Below are 19,552 nucleotides of genomic sequence, written 5' to 3'. Positions count from 1 at the left end.
CCCTGGAGGCGGACATGGCCACCCAGTCCAGGATTCCTGCCTGGAGAGTCCCGCGACAGAGGGGCCTGGGGGGCTACAGTCCACGGGGTCTCAGAGAGTTGGATATGATTGAGTGACGCAGCACGCACGCAGGTCTTCTCACAAGCAGCCCGCTCCCACCGCATTTATTCCGTTTTTCCGGCCTCAGGCGGGATCACGGGGCTTTACATAAGTAATCAGGTTGGCTGAATAACCCGGGATGGGGGAGGGACCTCACTGGTCCAGGGCAGAGGACCTTGCTGGAGAAGAAGGCACAGAGCACCAAGGGGGTGGGGGGCGTTCCTCTCCGCAGAGGAGGAACCTGGGTCCCACGAGGACTGGGGCCTGCCTGGGCTGGCAGCCCGTCCTCCTGCTCCCGGATCCTAGTGCACTTAGCCAGGTGGGGCCGTGGGAGGATCCCATCTCCCCAGTCCAGGACCAGGTGGTGCCCAAAGGGAGTTCCAGCGCGCACAGAGGATTCTGTTTGTAAAACAGTGCTTTAAACAGTTCCATCTGTCTCTCTCAGACTTCTCAGGCTCAAGAGTGTTTCCCAAAAGTTCACAAAGGGAACGAGAATGAGGTGGTTCCTAAGGAAATCTGGCTCCTGACCCCTTTCGTCCGGGAGCAGGTCCCAGAACCAGGGGCCTCTGGGGTGACGAGATGGGGAGACCCCTTCCCGCCTCCCGCCAGCTTTCAGCAAAGGTCTGGGTGCCCCCTTCAGACAGACGGGCCACCTGGCACACCCGCCCCTCCCTCTGCAGGCGTCACACCTTCTCACGCCTCTCTCACCGGCAAGTGGAGAGAGAGATGAGGAAACAAGTTGGAGGATGGAAGAAACCAGAAGCCGCCAAGGGAAAGAGGCGAGCTGGGGGAAGGCAGCCCTCCCGGGCTCCACCCCCTGCTCAGGGCTGCTCCTGGCCCAGAGCTCGCTGCGACTCTTAAGTTTTGGTTCTCGTCGGATGGCTGGTTCAGACACGGCCCTTGTGCAATAGCCACGTGCTCACGGCCTTTCCTTCTGAGCGCTGAGCAGGAAGGGAGGGCGTGGGCTGGGAACGCCTGCCGCCCCTGCTTCCCGCAGAGACGCCCGGCCCCAGTGCGAGTGCGGTGGGGACTGGTGTGGAATGGGGGCACCCAGCACGGTTATTTCTTCCTCTCCAAGCCAGCACGGGAGTCGGTGACTGACAGGGAGGCCTGGCGGGCTGCCGTCCACGGGGTCGCAGAGAGTCGGGCACGACTGAGTGACCGGACTGAGCAGAAGCCAGCCCCGGTCTGGACCAGGGACTCACCAGCCCCGACTAACAGGCGGATTGAGGTTCGCGGACCAGACGGAGCTCCTGTCCTGTTTGTGTCGCCACCTCTGACCTTTAGAATCTCGCGCTCAGGACTTGGGATACACCTAGTTTGCCCCTCTTGCCACATGCCTTTTGCTTAGTGACTTAGGGTAGACCAAGCGCTCGGTAATCAAAGGGGTGGGGCCGCGTGACCTCCGCTGCCCCGCGCCTTCAGGGCTGAATCACCTCCCAGGTGGGTGGGATTTGCCTTCCCACGGCTAAGCAGTAAGGCCTGCTGGTGAGTGTCCTGCTGAAAACTTAGCACCCACCATCTTGTAACTTTGAGAAGGGGAATGACTATTCAGATGGATCGGAGTTTCCTTAGTCTGTGGAAATTAAAACGTTTCAGCAACCCGTGGGATTTCTCTCCCCCACCCCCGCCCCTTTGGCTAAGTTACAAGGTACTGCAAGCTGGGGGGCCTTCTCACTGGTTTTTCTGCAGTTTTCCAAGCGCTCAAAAGGGCCTGGCCTCTGGTTCAGGTAGCGGGGGAGAGGTGGCCGCAGCGACTGTTGTTTCCTTCTGTAGAGGAATCTACTGATTTGGTTTCAGGGGGTGGGAGGGGGCGGTGGGAGGCAGGGTGCAGCCCTATTTTTATTTATGTCACCACTAGGGTGACCTGTGGGACTCCCCTTTCAGTCCCTCCAAAGGCAGCTGCTTGGTGCGGCTGCAGCAGGCGGGTGGTCCGCCTTCGGAGGCGCCTGAAGACTCGGAGTGGCGGCCCTGCCATTTGCCGGTGCGGCTCTCGAGCGCTCTAAACGTGGAGGACCGGAGCCCTGTTTTCGCTGGAGGCTCAGAAGGCGGCCAGGGAGTTGGGCACAACGCGCCGGAGGCCCCAAGGTTTGGCCCTCAGGACGGGCCTCCGGCTCTGTAACCTGGAATGGCCACCCTCCCTCCCCGGGCAGCCGGACGCCGGCGGGCAGCCCCCAGGGGCAGCCCCCTGGGCGGGAGGCGGCGGTGCCTTTGTGCCCTTCCTCTCGGGGGCACGGGGCGGCCGCTGGAGGAGGGCCGGGGCGGCCCCGGGAGTCCCGCCAGGGCGCCGGAGTTGGGGAGCAGTGGAATCTCGTCTCCCCCTCGCAAGCCTCGCCCGCATCGTAATTCTTTTTATTTTTACTTTCAAGCCATGTAAGGCGCGCGGATGGGGTAGGAGCGTTCCGGCGACACGTTGCCAGAGGCGCAGCGCCCGCCCGCCCGCGTGGCCAGAGCGCAGGGAAGGGACAGGCCGCGCGCCCCGCCAGCCCCGCCGCCCACGGTCGCGGCTGCTCGGGGTCGCAGAGCCCGCCGCGCCGGCCGCCTCCACCCCGCGGGCCCGCGGGCAGCCCGTGCGCGCGGCCCGGGCTCCTTGCGCGCCGGGGCAGCGCCGGGGGTGCGGGGGCCCGGCCGACCGTGCGCCCGGGGACCCGGCAGGGGCCGCCCCGGCGGGTCCGCGCCCGGCGCCTCCGGCCGCCGGCGGCCCGGCCCACGTTTTCCGTCTCTCCCGCTCCCTCCGCCCCTGCGCGCGGCCCTCCCCTCCGCTCCCCCCGCCTCCCGCCTGGTCATGTGTCGCCTTTTTTTGTTTGCAGTGGAAACAATTTCTCGCCGCGGCGGAGGCGAGCGGGAGGCGGGACGGGGCGGGGAGAGCGGCGGGCCGGCGGGAGGACGCGCGGCGCGCCCGGCGGAGGCCGCAGGTCCCATGCCGCGCCGCGACCCCCGCGCCCCTGCCGCCCGCGCCCGCGGCCGCCCCCCGCCGCCCGCCGCCCTGCGCTCGCAGCGCCGCGCCCGCGCGCCCTCGGCCGGGCTCCCGAGCCATGCCCGCCGCGCGCCCGCCAAAGTTTGTGGGCTCCCGCTGAAGGGCCGCGGCGTCCCCGCACCCCCGCGCCCCGCTCCGGCCAGGTGAGTCCGCGCCCGCGCGGGGTCGGGTCGGCTCGGGGCGCGCGCGTGCGCTCCGCTCGGGGGGCCGTCCCGGAGGTGGCCGACCCGGGGGCTGCGCAGTCCCCGGGGGCGAGGGCCCCGGGGTTAGGGGGGCCTGGCCCGGCGGGGGACACGGGAGCCCTGGAGCCCCGGGGAAGTTGCCCAGTGCGAAGAGGCTCCTGGCCCCGACGTGCGGGCTGTTTTCCCCGGTGCCCCGACTTCCCAAACGAAGGGACGGACTTGGGGGTGTCGGCGGGACCCCCGGCGACCCGGGCTGGGGCTGGGGGTGCTGATCAAGGGGAGACCCCAGAAGAGAGACGGGCTCCTAACAAAGCTTCCCCCCCGCCCCGGCCCCCAGACTGTGCAAGCTTGGCACCAGCAGAGTCTCCCGAGGCCCGAGTCCTGGTCACCCCGGCCCCTCTCTGAAGCCCCCCTTGGGCCCCGGAGGAGTTGGGGGGCGGCAGGCTTCCCCCGATGTGTTTCTCGGGCCCGGGGCGGCCGATAAAAGGCTGGTGCCGTCTGACCGGCAGTGAAGGCATGCGGGCTCGGGAGGGCCGGGCCGGCGGGGCAAGGAGCGGTTTCCCCGTCGCCCGGCAACGCCGCTGATGGACGCGGGCCGCCGCCAATCGCCGCGCCTGCAGGTCCCCTGGAAATGTTTTTGACATGGACCGTCGGCGAGGGAGCAGAGCGCGTGTGCGCGTGCGCGGAGCGGGGTACCGCGCCCCCCCTCCCCAACACCCCAGACTCGCCACTGCCCTGCTCCGTTTGTGGGGAGGGGGGGGCGGGGGTGATTTCTCAACTTTTTAAAGTTCGCATTGACCATCTCTTCGGAGCTGGGCCACTCATGCTTTGTCAGTTATTTGCAGCCCTCTGGCAGTGGGCAGGGAATGAGCTTTTCTGCTGCATTTTCTCCATGAAAAAAAGGAAAAAATAAAAAAGGATAACGAAACCCAGCAAGTCACAAACAAGCAGGAAGGTGTGCGTGTGCGGAACGTAGCCAATAGCTAACCGAAAAGTTGTAAGGAGGTCAGTGGTAGACATCTGCGGATCCGGCGAGCAGCCTTACTGGCAGCCGATGGAAAATGTTTGCTGAACTGCAGACACATGATCTGGATTCTTTCCCCCACCCCGGCTTCTAAAGAATAGTAGGAAAAAAAAGATTTGGCGAATTATGTCGTTAGAGATCATAATGGAAAACTCCTCAGTGTGGTTTCTGGAAACGGTAGCGGTCAGCAGCTCTTGATGCGGTCGCTGTAAAATGGATTTATGGTGGTGCACTTAACAGCTGGCCGGCATCGGGGGCACCAGAACACAAAGCCTGCGAGCGATCCAGGGGTGCTGAGCCCCTGAACCCTCTCTTCTGGGCAGCGCCGCTTTCCTAAGAAAACCGTATTGCTGGCAGTGTTTGTTTAAAACAAAAGAAAACATGGAGAATAGCATGTTAGTTCGTTTGGGAAGCTACTGACAAGTAAGCAAATTAAAAAGAAAGAGCAGCATGTTGTCATAGCAACAGTGCAATTAAATTACTTTACTGTCAGCCATGATATAATTTTCCTGTTTGGTAGCTCAGGAGACGTAAAACTTTTTTCCTGTGGAGCTAAAGTTGACTTCAGCGGCTGGGTCGGGTTTTTTTTTTTTTGTTTTTTGTTTTCGCTTTTGTACTCGACTGTGTGGATATTCCCTGTTATCAGAAAATTAGGTTATTTGATGAGAGGAGTCCTGTGAAAACTTTGAGAGGACAAGCCTAGCCTTGATTTGTTTACAAAGACGGTAAAAGCAGTATCAAGCTGGTCTCTGTCTTACCTCCAAATTGAAAACACTAGATTATTCTTTAATAGGTATCCTGTATTACTCAGAGTAGCCTCCCTATTTGATGAAAAACATATTCCCTGTGGCTGAACCCGAGGTATCTGAACTACCTGCTTCCATGGGACTTTGGTGCCTGTGAAAATTCTTTCTCTTCTAACAGTTGGACGTTTCAGGGCAGCTCCCCAGCCCCGCCCAGGCCTTCTGTCTGCAGGCTATCTGTCCACCTTGGCCTCCCCTCAGCCTGCATCTCCCAGGGGTGGGGGTGTGGGGGCTGTGGGGTGGGGGTGGCGCCACCAGCTCTCAGGTGCCTTTGGGTATCCAGTGCCCCAGTGCCCCACATATGTTTCCTAGAGCTTCCCCAGCTAAAGTGGCAGTTATTTTAGGTGTGGTGTCAGTGAACTTTTGGAGCCATGGAATGATCCCATCTTTGCTTTTGCTGTGTTCATTTTTTTCTTTTTCTGTTTTTCTAAATAGCCTGCATGATGTTACTCAGGGGTGGCCGTGCTCAGTCGTGTCTGACTCTTTCGAGACCCCGTGGACTGTAGCCCACCAGGCTCCTCTGTCCATGGGGTTCTCCAGGCAGGAATACTGGAGTGGGTTGCCATGCCCTCCTCCAGGGGACTGAACCCAGGTCTCCCACATTGCGGGTGGATTCTTTACTGTCTGAGCCGCCAGGGAAGCCCAGGGCTGGGGTGGAGGATAAAACACGCCCTTCTTACGCCTAGCATGCTGTGGGAGAGCGGGAGACCTCTCTCCTGATCTTCCTGCTCTTTCTGTCGCTCGTTACATGCTCGAGGGATGCACGTGCTTTGTAGCTGCTGGGGTCACCCGAGTGTGGACCTGTCTCCCCCTATTGTCTTTCCTCCTCAGATATTTTACCCCCTGTGCTAGGCTGTTGATAAAAGTGGGGGAGAAGCAGAATAGAATTCCTTAGCAGTTTTTGTTGGATATGCCTTCTTTCTTGAAGCTCCTGGCTGCTCTCCTGACTTTTTGCACTGATTTTAATTTCAGCTGATGGCTCCTTGTTCACATTCCTCTTTATTTGCGTGCTGTCTGACAGCGCTCACTTTTTTGTTCAGAGTGTAGTGTCCCAACGAAATTAACTGTGCTTCCTCCTTCACTTTGAATCCACAGAATAATTTGGCATCACTGTTTAGACTTGCCAAATGTTATTAAAGTTGCAGTTTTAGGTCATGATAAAACACTACTAAAGTGGTTCTCCGGAGAAGGCAATGGCACCCCACTCCAGTCCTCTTGCCTGGAAAATCCCATGGATGGAGGAGCCTGGTGGGCTGCAGTCCATGGGGTCGCTAAGAGTCGGACACGACTGAGCGACTTCACTTTCACTTTTCACTTTCATGCACTGGAGAAGGAAATGGCAACCCACTCCAGTGTTCTTGCCTGGAGAATCCCAGGGACGGGGGAGCCTGGTGGGCTGCCGTCTATGGGGTTGCACAGAGTCGGACACGACTGAAGCGACTGAGCAGCAGCAGCAAAGTGGTTCTCACCATAGCCAGTTTTAATGCCCAGGCAGTTGTGATGGTCTTCGCACGGAACAGCTGAACTTAACCTGAAACAGCGGGTCTTTTTTCTTTTTTTCTTGAGAAAGGTAACTAGTAAGACCCGTCACCCGAAGTGACCTGGGTTGTGGCCGCACTTATTTTGTGGTGTTTATTGTGAGGCTCGAAAGAATCTTGTACATTTTCATGTGAAGCAGGTAAATAGAGGCAAGCAGGAAATGACTGATTTTCCTAGGGTCACGGTGAGAGGCTTCATGGATCCGGAAGACGACCTTGTGGAACCCACCCCCCCTTTTTTAATTATTGCAGTACAGTTGATTTACAGTGTTGCGTTAGTTTCTGGTGTACAGCGAAGTGCTTTTATACGGAACATGTATTGGTTTTAACATTCCTTTCCGTTACGGTTCATCACAGGATATGGCATACTGTTCCCCTGTGCTGTTACACAGGCGGGTTGTTTATTTTTTTGGCCCTGCCGCAGAGCTTGAGGGATCTTAGTTTCCTGACCAGGGATGGAACCTGTAGCTTCTGCAGTGGACGCGCTGAGCGCTCCCGCCGGACAGCCTTGCAGTTCGTCCGCTAGGTGTGGTAGGCTCCCAGTCCCCTCCTGGCGTCCCGCTCTTCTCTTCTCGTGAGGCAGGAGCCCCTGAGGGGCGCTGCGAACGCCCCCGGTCTTGCCCTTGCGGCCGTCGGGGCCCCGTGCGTGGGCCCGGCGGCTCCTGCTGCTCCTGGCGGGCCGGCGAGGGGGCGTCTCTGAGGGGCAGGGAGCCCACGGAGCCGGCGGGGCGGGAGGCCGCGGCTGCCTCTCTGCCGTCGGGGTCCCCCCTCATCTTCTCTGTGTCGTGTGTTTCAGGAGCCTTCACGTAGATGGGTCCAGTCATGCCTCCCAGCAAGAAGCCGGAAAGCTCAGGAATTAGCGTCTCCAGCGGGCTGAGTCAGTGTTACCGGGGCAGCGGTTTCTCCAAGGCCCTCCAGGAAGACGATGACCTCGACTTCCCCCTGCCCGACATCCGACTAGAGGAGGGGGCCATGGAAGATGAGGAGCTGACCAACCTGAACTGGCTGCACGAGAGCAAGAACCTGCTGAAGAGCTTCGGGGACTCGGTCCTGCGCAGCGTCAGCCCGGTCCAGGACCCGGACGACGACCCGCCGCCGTCGCCCGCCCACTCCGACGTGCCCTACGACGCCAGGCAGAACCCCAACTGCAAGCCCCCCTACTCCTTCAGCTGCCTCATATTCATGGCCATCGAGGACTCGCCCACCAAGCGCCTGCCCGTCAAGGATATCTACAACTGGATCTTGGAACACTTTCCGTATTTTGCAAACGCACCTACTGGGTGGAAAAACTCAGTGAGACACAATTTGTCCTTGAATAAATGTTTTAAGAAAGTGGACAAAGAGAGGAGTCAGGTAAGCCTCGGGGGCGGGAGCTCAGGTTTTTCTTTTGGAAGTGAAACGTGTCTCCATGAAGAGAAAATGTTCAGGAATGTGAATTTGTTGTATGGAAGTGCTCCTTGCGTAAATAGAGAACGCGGTCTCATTGCATGCGTTCAGGCGCTTGTCAAGAACTTCCTTTTCCTGCGCTTGGTGTTTCTAAAGCTGGCTTGAGGGCTTCCCACTGGGGAGCGGGGTTACAGAACAGTGGTTTGCAGGCCTGATGGGTTCTTAGTATGGTCATCCTTCAGCGTGGGTGGGTCCCTTTGGTTTTCAAGACCAAACAAAGGTCTGTATTCTGAGAGCAGCCATGAGCCATGAGGAGTGTAAATATACATATGTAGGAAAATTGCCACCAAGGGCTAGAGAAATGTGGCATTTGTATTCTTTCTGAATATTAACTCAGAGAAAGGCTGTCGGTCTAGGGTTCTAGAATTCTAGAATTTATTCCTAGGGTCTAGGAATAAATAGACAGTGGTGGACATTGTACAGATGACTTGAACATCTTTATATACTGCAGGAACAAAGACCCCAAGTGCCCAGGTGACTCTCTTGAAATTCTGGGCTCTGTAAAGTGTTTGGCAACTTTGAAATTCCCTCTCAGGGTGGAAAGGGGTCTGAGGGTAAGGTTCTCATTCAAGACTGGCTTTTTAAAAGGTAGAATTTTTGCTTTAAAGCCTTTAAAGCTTGACCCTTGTGGTTTGCTAAAGGAAGTTTTAATAATTTGCTTTATCTTTCTTGTATGGAATATGATAGGTAGAGTAGAAAGAAGGTGGGCTTGTTAGAAAAATGGTAACCTAGCTTGAAGTCGTGAAAAGTAACATGTGTGCGTGCTAAGTCGCTTCAGTTGTATCTGACTCACTGTGACCCCATGGACTGTAGCCACGAGGCTTCTCTGACATGGGATTCTCCAGGCAAGAACACTGGGTTGCCATGCCCTCTTCCAGGGAATCGTCCAGACCCAGGGATAGAACCTGCATCTCTCGCATTGGCAGGCGAGTTCTTTACCAGTAGCGCCACTTGGAAGCCTGGAAAGTAACGTGGCCACGGCTAAAATAACCTGGCAGAAAACCCCTCTCTGCCAGGTTTTCGTGTTGCCGTGTCCCCAGCTCTGGTCTCTGCGTCAGCGGTGCTGCAGTGTGCAGCGGGCAGTCTGCGTTCCTTTCTGTTTTACTATTTATTTGGCTGCACCAGGTCTCAGGGATCCTGAGTGGGATCGAACCCAGGCCCGCACCTGGAGAGCTCGGAGTCTTAGCCACCGGACTATCAGAGAAGTCCCTGCTTTCCATTCTTTTTGAAATTCAGGTTCAGGCCCAGGACCACTCTTGTGTGGCTCAGCAGCTGTGCAGGCTTGGGGCCTTTCATTTCTTCTGTCTCCGGGAACAGATTCATGCTTCCAGTAGGATCTTGAACCTGAGAAGATTCCACTTGCCCAAGTCTGTAGCTGGCTGGGCTGAAGCCCCGTTTATCCTTGCTGCCGCTGGGCGTGTTTGCCGGCAGGTGCTGTTCACCCAGAGTTTGTGCTGAGGACGGGGTGGGGAGGGGTGCAGGGCCTGAGGAGGGTGTTGCCCAGGAGGAGGAAGGTGTGGACGCCGAGGAGCTTTGCTGCTGACCCGGGAGCAGGTGGCCCCCCGGTCAGAGTGCAGGAGTGAGCACGCCTGAGCGTGCCAGCCCTGCCTCCCCAGGTCCGAGTTTCCTGTAACTGTAGCCGTCATGGGTACTGCTGCCGTCCCTAGGAGTCTGTCACGCTCTCCTCCCGTCCTTATCCCAGGAGGGTCATCGGGAGACTGACCTCCGGACTCGACTCTGCAGAGTTTTTTCCCATCATTCCTTGAACTTAGAGAAAACTCGCTGTTTCCCTGTAAAGAACTAAGCCCATAACCTTAAAAGCTACCATACAGGTGGGTCCTCTGGAAAGGGAAGGTCTGGGCGAGCAATTCCACATCCCAGGTGGTGCTAGTGGTAAGGAACCCGCCTGCCAATGCAGGAGACATAAGAGACTCAGGTGTGATCCCTGGGTGGGGAAGACCCCCTGGAGGAGGGCATGGCAACCCCCTCCAGTATTCTCCACGGAGAATCCCATGAACAGAGGAGGCTGGCGGGCTATGGTCCTTGGGGTTGCAAAGAGTTGAACATGACTGAAGTGACTGAGCACACAGCACGGAGAATTAGTTGCAGGGTTAGAAGGCGGAGAAGACAGAGCTGTCAGGCCCGCCAGGGTTGCACGTCCCTGCTGCCGCGACGACCAGGGCTTTTAGCTTGGTGTGAAACGATTCTGCGAGTTACTGCACGCCTGGGTCGGTGTGTTTGCTGTCATGCTGGGGCACATGAGAGTAATTTAGCAAACGCACACTCTGAAATGTTCAACGAGACCAGCTCCACGGCGAGCGGAGACACTCAGGAGTTATCGTTCATCAGCCTGGGGCGTGACAAGTGGGTGTCCGATAGCTCCCCCCGGCACCCCACCCGCCACCCCAACGCTGCTCTGGGAATCTGGTTTGCCCAGGGTCTGTCATGGCACATGCAGCGCCTGTTGAAAGGGAATGGTTTCGAGGGCTTGGAGGCAGTTAATTCTGTGGAATGCAGAGTCGTGGCTGCCCAGCCGTTCGGACCTGTACTGACGTCCTTCTGATGAGATGCCAGTCGGTTCTGTGGCCGGGAGTTTGTTCTCGGCGTTGCTGATGCTGCGAGGACAGAGTAAGGGTGTGAGCTTCCCGCTTCTCTGCGCTTCCCTCTGGCTCCCTGGGGGCCAGCTGGAGGCTGCCTGGTGAGGAGCAGGCTCCTGGGTGCCCTCAGGCACCAGTCCCAGCCCGTTCACTTGGGGCTCTCTGCCGCGGCCAGTGAGTCAGGGAAAAGCGTGTGCCCGCATTCTGCCCAGTGAAAGCCCTTGGACTCTCAGGTAAGCTTGTTCTTCCCTGGGGGGTTTTCCCTGGGGGGTTTTCCCTGGCTGTGGCTCCCGCTCTGAGGTTCCACTGCAGCTCAGTGGTCACGTGCGTGCCTGAATGCTGGTGAGAAGGATGCTGGGGTTGGGGGCGTGGCGGTGTGGAAGCCTTGTGTTTGTGTGCACAGGGTTAGCCATCCCACTCTGTTGTCTTGTTAAAAGTGCAGGATCACACTTAGGCCAAGATGCACAAGCGTGAGCATGCAGAATCCGGTGTGATCCTTGTCTCTGGGGGCTGGGGACACGTGCCCTGCCGTGCAGCTGCTCAAATGGGGCTGGAGAGGGGCCACCCTGAACCACACCAGAGTCACCTGTGGCTCTTACACACCCACCACGTCTCCTGATTCAGCAGAAGAGACTCTGATTCAGCAGGTTTAAGGTGGGCTGGGGAACACCGAGATTCTTCATAAGCTTCATATTTCTGATTTCAGCCGGATTTGGGAATCCTTGACTCAGATGCCCTTTCGGGTTCTTTCCAATGCAGAGATTTCATCAAGAACATATTCTCATGAATGAGTAAGTTAGGTGTGAATAGTATTTTTTTCCCCTGTTTTATTTCTAACAGGACTTTGAAAGATAGAAGTTTTGTTTTTTTTTTTCTTCCCCTCCCCAGTCATGGAAAACTTCAGACATGTACAGCACAGGCGAGAGTGTAGTGACTCTATCGCCTTCACCACCATTGGCCACGGATTCAGCAGTTAACAGTGCTGGCCTGCCTTCCTTCCTTCATTTTTGTTTTTCTGCTCTTAAGTAATTTGAAGCAAATCCCATCCCTCACGTCACTTTATCCCGACCTGTTTTAGTGCGTGTAGGAGTCGTTTCGGTAACCACAATGCCAGTGTCACCTCTAACAAAACGAACAGTTCTTTGGTCTCACAAGATGCCAGCTCTGTTGTTCAGATATTCTTGATGGTTTACAAAATGTTTGTTTGAATCAGGATCCAGACGTCGTTTAAGCGCTGCACTGGGCTCTGTTGCTTCAACCTGTTTAACCTGTTGTCACCCGCGGCAGATGCCCAGCCCCTTCCTTGTCAAATTGACCCGTCTGCATAGCACGTCTGCTTCGTTGGGGCTTCATTAAGCTTGTTCCTCTGTCCTCTTGTACGGATACTCTGTGAAATGGAAGTACGTGCTAAAAGGCTAGATCCCGTTCTGGCTTGTTTGGCCCCCGGGGAGTACTTTACAGCCGCGTCTCGTGCCTTCTCACGTCAGGAAGGCTGGTTGACCCACGCCTGGGGGCGCTGAGCTTGAACTGTGGGTTCATGTAGGGTTGGCTGCTCGCTCCTCTGCAGAGTCCCCTTCAGCCTTTCATCTCACGGTCTCATCTGTGGGTAACCTTTGCCCAGATCAGTCAGGATAGAGGTCCAGAGTCTGGGATTCCGTTTTGAATTTCCTAACTACAGATCTCAGTTGGAACCATAAGATTGGTGTGTACTAACCTCTCTGAGTATTTGTAAATGAGACGTAGAGCACAGGTTTTTATTTTTTATAAACTGGATTATAGTGGCTCAGGTGTGCGTGTTGCTATTTCTCTGCTTTTTCTTGACTTTCCAGTTTAACAAAACATACTGTTGTCATAAGAGGGTACAGTGTACAGTGTACAGAAGTATATTTATTATATTCAGAGCTTTAAGTACAGTCTTAGCTTATAAATATAAGCAGCTTGTCTTGGTTGAAAGAGGCCTGGATTGGAAGCCAAGATACCTGGTTCGAGTTTTGATGCTGGAAGTACATGGCTGCTTGGACCTCAGTTTCCTCAGCTATAGAAGCAGAAGTTTATTGTTACTTGGGGCTTCTTAACCTGGGGTCTTTGAATGTCAGAGGCTTTGCAGACAACTCGAAATTGCTGATAACATGTCATGTGACTATGCATTTTCCTAGAAGATTTCAAGATTTTGTTCGATCACTTTTTTGGTTCTCAGTGGGACTCCTGACCCTGGAAAAGGGAAGAACCACGCGTGTTTTGTAATAACAGTAATGGACTTAGAGAACACTTTATTTGTACTTTCCCAATATCTTATTTCTTCCTCACTACAACCCTATGAGGTAGGCCCTAATTTCATTCTTAAAATAGATGATGATTAAGCTCAGAGTGGTTAAGGGACTTGCTAGAGGTCACACAGCTACTAAGCAGCAGAACAGGAATTCACCCTGATTCCCTCCAGTTCTGAAGGACATGCGCTGACCTTAAGCCCAGTGCTTGACCACGCTTCCTCAGGATAGAGGCTGATTGTTGATCTCGGGGTGCTTCCTCAAAGTATGCTATGAACATCAGTTATAGAGGAATTAAGATAACTCAAATACACCCGGAATTTACTCTGGGGGTACAGGGTAGAGGAAGATAAGTATAGAGAATGTTTTTGGCTTTGAAACGAGGCCAACCTTTAAGCAGCTGGAAAGGCGTCGAGTTTGCACAAAGCGTGCGGCGCGCGGCTCCCCCAGGCCCCCTGCCTCCCAGGGCCCCTCCACAGAGGGCTGGGCCAAGTCCAAAGCCCCTGACCCCTGTGTTTATGCAAATTCCCCCTCCAGTTCCCAGCTCCCTTGATGTTTGCTTTTCCATCCTGCTGGATGAAATTTCTTTTCCAGAAGCAATTTTGAAAACGTAGCCCCTCTGACGTGGCAGAGCGCCCCTCGTACAGCAGCACCTCTGTATCACAGTTGCTCTTAATCCTTCCCTTCGGGGGTGCAGCCGCAGAATCAGAGCATTTCCTTTTCCCATGACAGTGCCACCACACCTGTGATGGTCATTTTAGGAAGAAGAAAGGCCCTAACTATTACTGTTATTATTTTGTTGGCGGGGAGGTTGGTGGTAAATGATGGTTTTTGATAAACTCTGCAGTTCGGCCTTGTTGAGTCAATTACTTCACATCGGGGTAGTGTTGCGTGGTGGGACATGCAAATATCAGATGAGGTGTCAAAGGTTCTTCTGCGGTCGCCGGGGCAGGTGATGGGCCTGTTTGTCTCTGAGCGGGGCTGCCCTGCGCGGAGCAGGAACACGGCCTCTTTCTCCTGTGCCCACCGCCCGGCAGGCCGCTTTCCATCATCTGTGCTGTAGGCTGTGTTGCTTTGGAAGGTTGAGATGTTACCGGGGTCTCTGGGGGGCCTGAAATAAACATCCTCCCATGTCACAGTCTCTGGAACAGAAAGCACTTCATACCAGCATCCTCAGGGAGGTCAAGAAATCTGTGTCCTGCCTTCGGCCACGCTGCGCTATCCGTCCTGCCCATCTGGTCCTCCCAGACCCCGCTGCTCCCCCTGATTCTTCCAGGCAGAGGTGCCTTGGCTGGGGGGCGTTTCTGCTGTCTTCCTTTTGCCAGCTCTTCACTCCTCATTCGTTCATTCAGCAGACTTTGAAAGCACCTGTTGTGTTCAGAACCAGCTGTGCTTCCTGTGCCAAGTGCTAGCAGGGCGCAAGGTTGAGCGTGGGTGGCCCGGCCCGGAAGGCCTTCTCGGCCCCGCAGCCCACCTGCGCGGCTTCCTCCTCGCTCACGGAGCTCCCTGGCAGCAGCCGTCCTTCCTGTGCGCGCTCTGCCTTTCCTTGGTCTGTGTCCTGTCTCTCTTCTGGCCCGTCCATTCCAAGAGGCCCCTGCTTCTCTAGTGCCCACAGTGATTCCCCTGCTACTGACCTTGATGAGGGTCTATACAGGAGTTCTGGAAAGCTTGGTTCTTCTGAATCTGAGGACCCCATTAACGTATCTGTCCAGTATTGGAATGCAGGAGACCCTGGTTCGATCCCTGGGTCGGGAAGATCCGCTGGCATAGGGATAGGCTACCCACTGCAGTATTCTGGCCTGGAGAATTCCATGGACCGTGTAGTCCACGGGGTGGCAAAGAGTCAGACAGGACTGAGGGCCTTTCACTTTCAGTATTGTTTTGCATTCTTTTAGGTAGGGCTTGGTGGTACCCAGCTACGTGTGTGAGATACTTCTTCACTGAGGGGCTACCTGGATATGCAGCCACCAAGAGACTGTTCTCAGAACCTCCCCTGTTGAGCTGAAGAGGCTCTGGGAGTCCCCTCTGAAATCACGTTAGCCGCGGGATAATTCTCTGCACTAAACATTATAGGAATCTGGCACACCAGTCTCCTCTTTGAAAGTCGTGTGTTTTGCTTTTAGTGACGGGTTGTTGGGATTAATTCATTCCCCCTCACAGAGCCCTTGAACGTCTTAACACTCTTACGCTTTAACAATACGGTGACAGGTTTTACACTTTTTAGAAAATCTTCTCTTCTTCTCAATGGACATTTTTTGTGGTTGAAACAGATGATGATGAATATATATATATATATGCACATATACATTTAAAGGCTGATATAATGTTCATTTTGATGATTCTGTGTTTATAGGCTGCTCTTTTGTTTGTGGAGTTCAGATGTGTGGCCCCTTAAAGTGTTTAATTCTTGTTCTCCATCCCTGTTGCTGGTAACTTGCTTGTTTCTCCTCTCAATGAATATGTCCAGCCACCCTGTAAGGATGTTTCCTTCTTCCTTTTCATCCTGCCGTCTTTCCTTTCTTCCTTCCTTCCTTCATTTCCTTTCTTCCCCCCCTCCTCTGTTCTTAGTTACAGCGCACTGGCTGGCTTGTCTCCAGTTGTGATGCGTGGCCTTGGGCTTCATGGCTCCACGGCGTGTGGGATCTTAGTTCCCCGGCCAGTAATCGAACCCACGTCCCCTTCTTTGGGAAAGTAGATTCTTAACCACTAGGCCAGGGAGGTTCCCAGCCAAGTAAGAATTATCCCCTGGCTACATTTGCTTTAACACTGGCTTAAAGGGGCTTCCCTGGTGGCTCAGACAGTAAAGAATCGGCCTGCAGTGCAGGAGACCCAGGTTCAGTCCCTGGGCTGGGAACATCCCCTGGAGAAGGGGATGGCAACCCACTGCAGTATTCTTGCCTGGAGAATGAGAATCCCCGTGGTCAGAGGAAACTCGTGGGCTGCAGCCATGGGGTCACACAGCGTTAGACACAACTGAGTGATCAGTACTTGCACTTTCTGGCTTCACAGTGTTCAGACAGTTGAAATTCACTCCTGTCGCCCCTGTGGAATGCCTCTGCCTTCGTAGAGCATCAGTGTTTCACTGCCTGTAATTTCAGGGACTTTTTACTTATTGGTTTATTAAACTGAGATTTGCTTCTTGCCTTTTGGAAGTTTACATTCCACTGAAATAGGAGACATTATCCAAATACAGATTTAAAAGCTTATAAACCATCGCAGGTATGAGAAGAGTGCCAGCTTGGTAAGTGAGGTCAGTCAGGGAGACTTCGCTTCCCCAGAGAGGGGCACTTGGAGCTGAGGTAAAAAGTAGTAATGGGCAGGTTTTGAATAGGCCTTCTGCGGGGCGGGACACTTGAATAAATAGTTTACAAAGCATGAATGGACATGAGACCTCCAAGGATAGATTAGTTAGGTCGAGGTTTGACTGTTTCTATTAAAAGATGCTTGCTCCTTGGAAGAAAAGCTATGACCAACCTAGACAGCATATTATAAAGCAGAGACATAACTTTGCCAACAAAGGTCCATCTAGTCAAAGCTTGGTTTTTCCAGTAGTCATATATGGATGTGAGAGTTGGACTGTGAAGAAAGCTGACAAGAATTGATGCTTTTGAACTGCGGTGTTGGAGAAGACTCTCGAGAGTCCCTTGGACTGCAAGGAGACACAACCAGTCCATCCTAAAGGAAATCAGTCCCGGGTGTTCATTGGAAGGACTGATGCTAAAGCTGAAGCTCCATTACTTTGGCCATCTGGTGCTAGGAGCTGACTCATTGGAAAAGACCCTGATGCTGGGAAAGATTGAGGGCAGGAGGAGAAGGGGCGACAGAGGATGATATGGTTGGATGGCATCACCGACTCCACGGACATGACTTTGAGCAAGCTCTGGGAGTTGGTGACGGACAGGGAAGACTGGTGTGCTGCAGTCCATGGGGTCGCAAAGAGTTGGACACGACTGAGCGACTAAACTGAACTAATTATAAACAGCAACTCAGAAACTGGTGATTGAACGAGCTAGAAGTGCACTGCTTTGCCACATAAAGCGGGTCTTGAGGAATGAGACAAGCGCACCTCCCTTCTGTCTTTGCACTCTGCTGTTCTTAGTGCATCGCTTGTCTCTGTTCGCACAGTCCGCTCATGGTCTAAATGGCATCTGCTGGGTTGTTCTCATTTTGGGAAGCAGGAAAGGGTATGCAGGCACAGACAAAAGGGAGTCCCGTTGAGTCACCCATTTTAAGGAGCTTTTCAGAAACAGTCCTCCCCGACACTCTGCTTTCATCTTGCTGGCTAGCTCCTGGCCACGTGACTCCTGTTGGCAGCAAAGACGGCTGGGAAGCGTAGTCTTTCAGCTGAGGCCATTGATATGCAAGTGAAATGCTGATTCTGTTACTAAGCAAGCATGAGGTTTTCTGCCACAGAGGTACGGACGGTCTTGGAGATGAATGTTGCTGGGCCTAAAGGATATGTTGGAACAGTGTCAGAGAAGAGGAAAGAAATGGGTGATCAGAAAGGTTATGTAAATAAGTATGAAGAACTGGTGGAGGAGGTAGCATGCTAAAGGGAAAACTGTCAATTGTTCCAGTAACGTAAGTAAAGCGGAGATGATGACCCATTTTTCAGACATTCCATTTATCGGGGTTTTGCTTCCAGATATTCTAGTTAAATTGCATTTAATATCTTCAGAAGCAACAGTTTGATAGAGGTGAAGATGTAGTCATGTGCCAGGTGTGATAAGAAAAGCAGGGGAAATACATGGTTGAAGATAGGGAGGGGGTGAAGTAGTTCTTTTAATAATAGCTCGATGGTTTGCTATGCGAGGTTGCCGACAGTTTCAAAAAGAGAATGGAGTCTTTGGTGTGTGTGTGTGCGTGCGCGTGTGCGTGTGTGCGTGCGCGTGTGCGTGTTGTGGTGCTGTTTGAGTACTTTTGCTTGTGAACTTAGCAGGAGACCAGTCAACACGGGCAGAGTGACTGCTGCTTCTCGGGGGAGAGGCTCTCCTATTCCCCTTCCTTCCTTCCCTCGCGTCCCCACGGGCTGTGTCGGGCCCCCTCTGGGGCCAGTGAGTTAGAGGTGAGAGTGGCCTTCACTGGAGCTCTGTGCAGTGTCTCATACAAAGTGGTGACTGTCATCCTCAGGGGACGCGGCCCACGAATGACTTCACTGACGTCAGGAAACAGCCAGCGGAGCGCTCAGACACACGTACTTCGTGTTTAGAAGAAAAGATCAAGTCATGTGACCGCTGACTGCAGTCGTGGTTGTCATGGAAGGAGAAAAGAAACACATCCAGTCTCCTGGCATTAGAGGGCAGGCAGTGTGGCTCAGAGCTGGGGCGCAGAGTCTCGTTCAGGATGCCCAGAGTGCCCCATAGAATGTTGTATTCCTTCTAGAATCTTCCCTTGGCGCAGTCATGTGAAGTGAGAAACTGCATTCACAGCCACATTTCTGAGACGCTACGGAAGCCTTACCCTGCAAAGTGAAAATCAGACTCTGCACTTATAAACAGGGCTTCCCTGGTGGCTCAGTGGTAAGGAATCCACCTTTAATGTAGGAGATGCAAATTCGATCCTTGGGTCAGGAAGATCCCCCTGGAGAAGGAAATGGCAACCCACTCCCGTATTCTTGCTGGGAAATTCCTTGGACAGAGGAGCCTGGCAGGCTGCGGGCTCCTCTGTCCATGGGGTTGCAGAAGAGTCGAACACGGCTTAGCGACTCAACAACAGTAGCAGCTCGGAAAGAGAAGTAGCGTCAGTCATCTCAGAAGTAGAGTTCAATCATGCCGTACACGTTGTGATGTGCCGGGCGCCGTTCTGGGTACCGGGGATACATTGATGACCTGTGATGCATCGTCCCTCGTGTTTCTCCTGGATTGCCCACGTCGTGGGGGCAGAGAGGGTGACAGGGAGGGCTGCGTTTAATAGTAGATCCATGCGTGGACACACGAAGGTAGTGATGATGCCTGCAGTGAAGACCAACGGGAGAATGGCCTCGAGGGGCTGGGAAGGAGAGCAGGAGGCTTCCCGAGGGAGCTGAGGGGCCAGCCTGGAGTGGCAGGAGAGGTGCAGGCAAGAGCGAGCAGCACATGCAAGGCCCTGGCAGTGGCTTGAAGTGCACACGGGCCTGAAGGAGGCCTGTAGGGGGTATGTCAGGGAGGAGGGTGACGTGCTTAAAGGGACAGGGCAGGGAACAGCTGGGGCTTGTTCTCTGGTGCAGATTAAAGGTGATGGGAATGATGCTGACTTGGACCAGCCGTGGGGTGTGCCGATGAAGGCCTGCGTGCAAATGTGGCTTGGGAAGTGGGAGGCGTGGCTGGAGCCAGAAATACTGTTTTGACCATGTTGAAATTGAGATGGCTTTTGAACATCTAGGTGGAGCTCTCAAGTCAGAGGTTTGGTAACGTGAGTTTCAAGCTCGCTGCAGAAGTCGGAGTCGAGGTATAAATCTGGGACGCGTTAGTGCTTATTTGGTGAAAACTAAAGAGGATTTGTGGATTACCTCTCCTTTAGAAAGGAGCTGAAATCAAGCCTCTATTTTAGTTTTGTTGGAAATTTTATTTCCATTAGTGTTTGAGTAGAGAATTCAGGGGGTGTAGTCAGCCTGGTGAATAAAAACCAAAGAGGTTTATAT

At 54.3% G+C, this 19,552-nt stretch overlaps 1 protein-coding gene across 9 annotated transcripts in view; it reads left to right on the top strand.

Annotated features, from left to right (window-relative positions):
• Positions 1-19,552, top strand: part of FOXN3 (forkhead box N3) — a 448,976-nt gene that overhangs the window by 183,169 nt on the left and 246,255 nt on the right. For 8 of the 9 annotated variants that reach the window (NM_001206687.2, XM_005212146.5, XM_024997328.2 and 5 more), the window contains one exon: positions 7,420-7,976. In NM_001206687.2, coding sequence (NP_001193616.1) covers positions 7,434-7,976 — 543 coding nt within the window. In that variant the 5' untranslated portion in view covers positions 7,420-7,433. Of the gene's footprint in view, positions 1-2,905; positions 3,220-7,419; positions 7,977-19,552 lie in introns of those variants that run through there. The other variant, XM_024997331.2, reaches the window with a different exon arrangement.

This window comes from Bos taurus, chromosome 10 (genome assembly GCF_002263795.3).
Source record: "Bos taurus isolate L1 Dominette 01449 registration number 42190680 breed Hereford chromosome 10, ARS-UCD2.0, whole genome shotgun sequence".
Taxonomy (NCBI): Eukaryota; Metazoa; Chordata; class Mammalia; order Artiodactyla; family Bovidae; genus Bos; species Bos taurus.
This window is presented reverse-complemented; position numbering and strand designations above follow the sequence as displayed.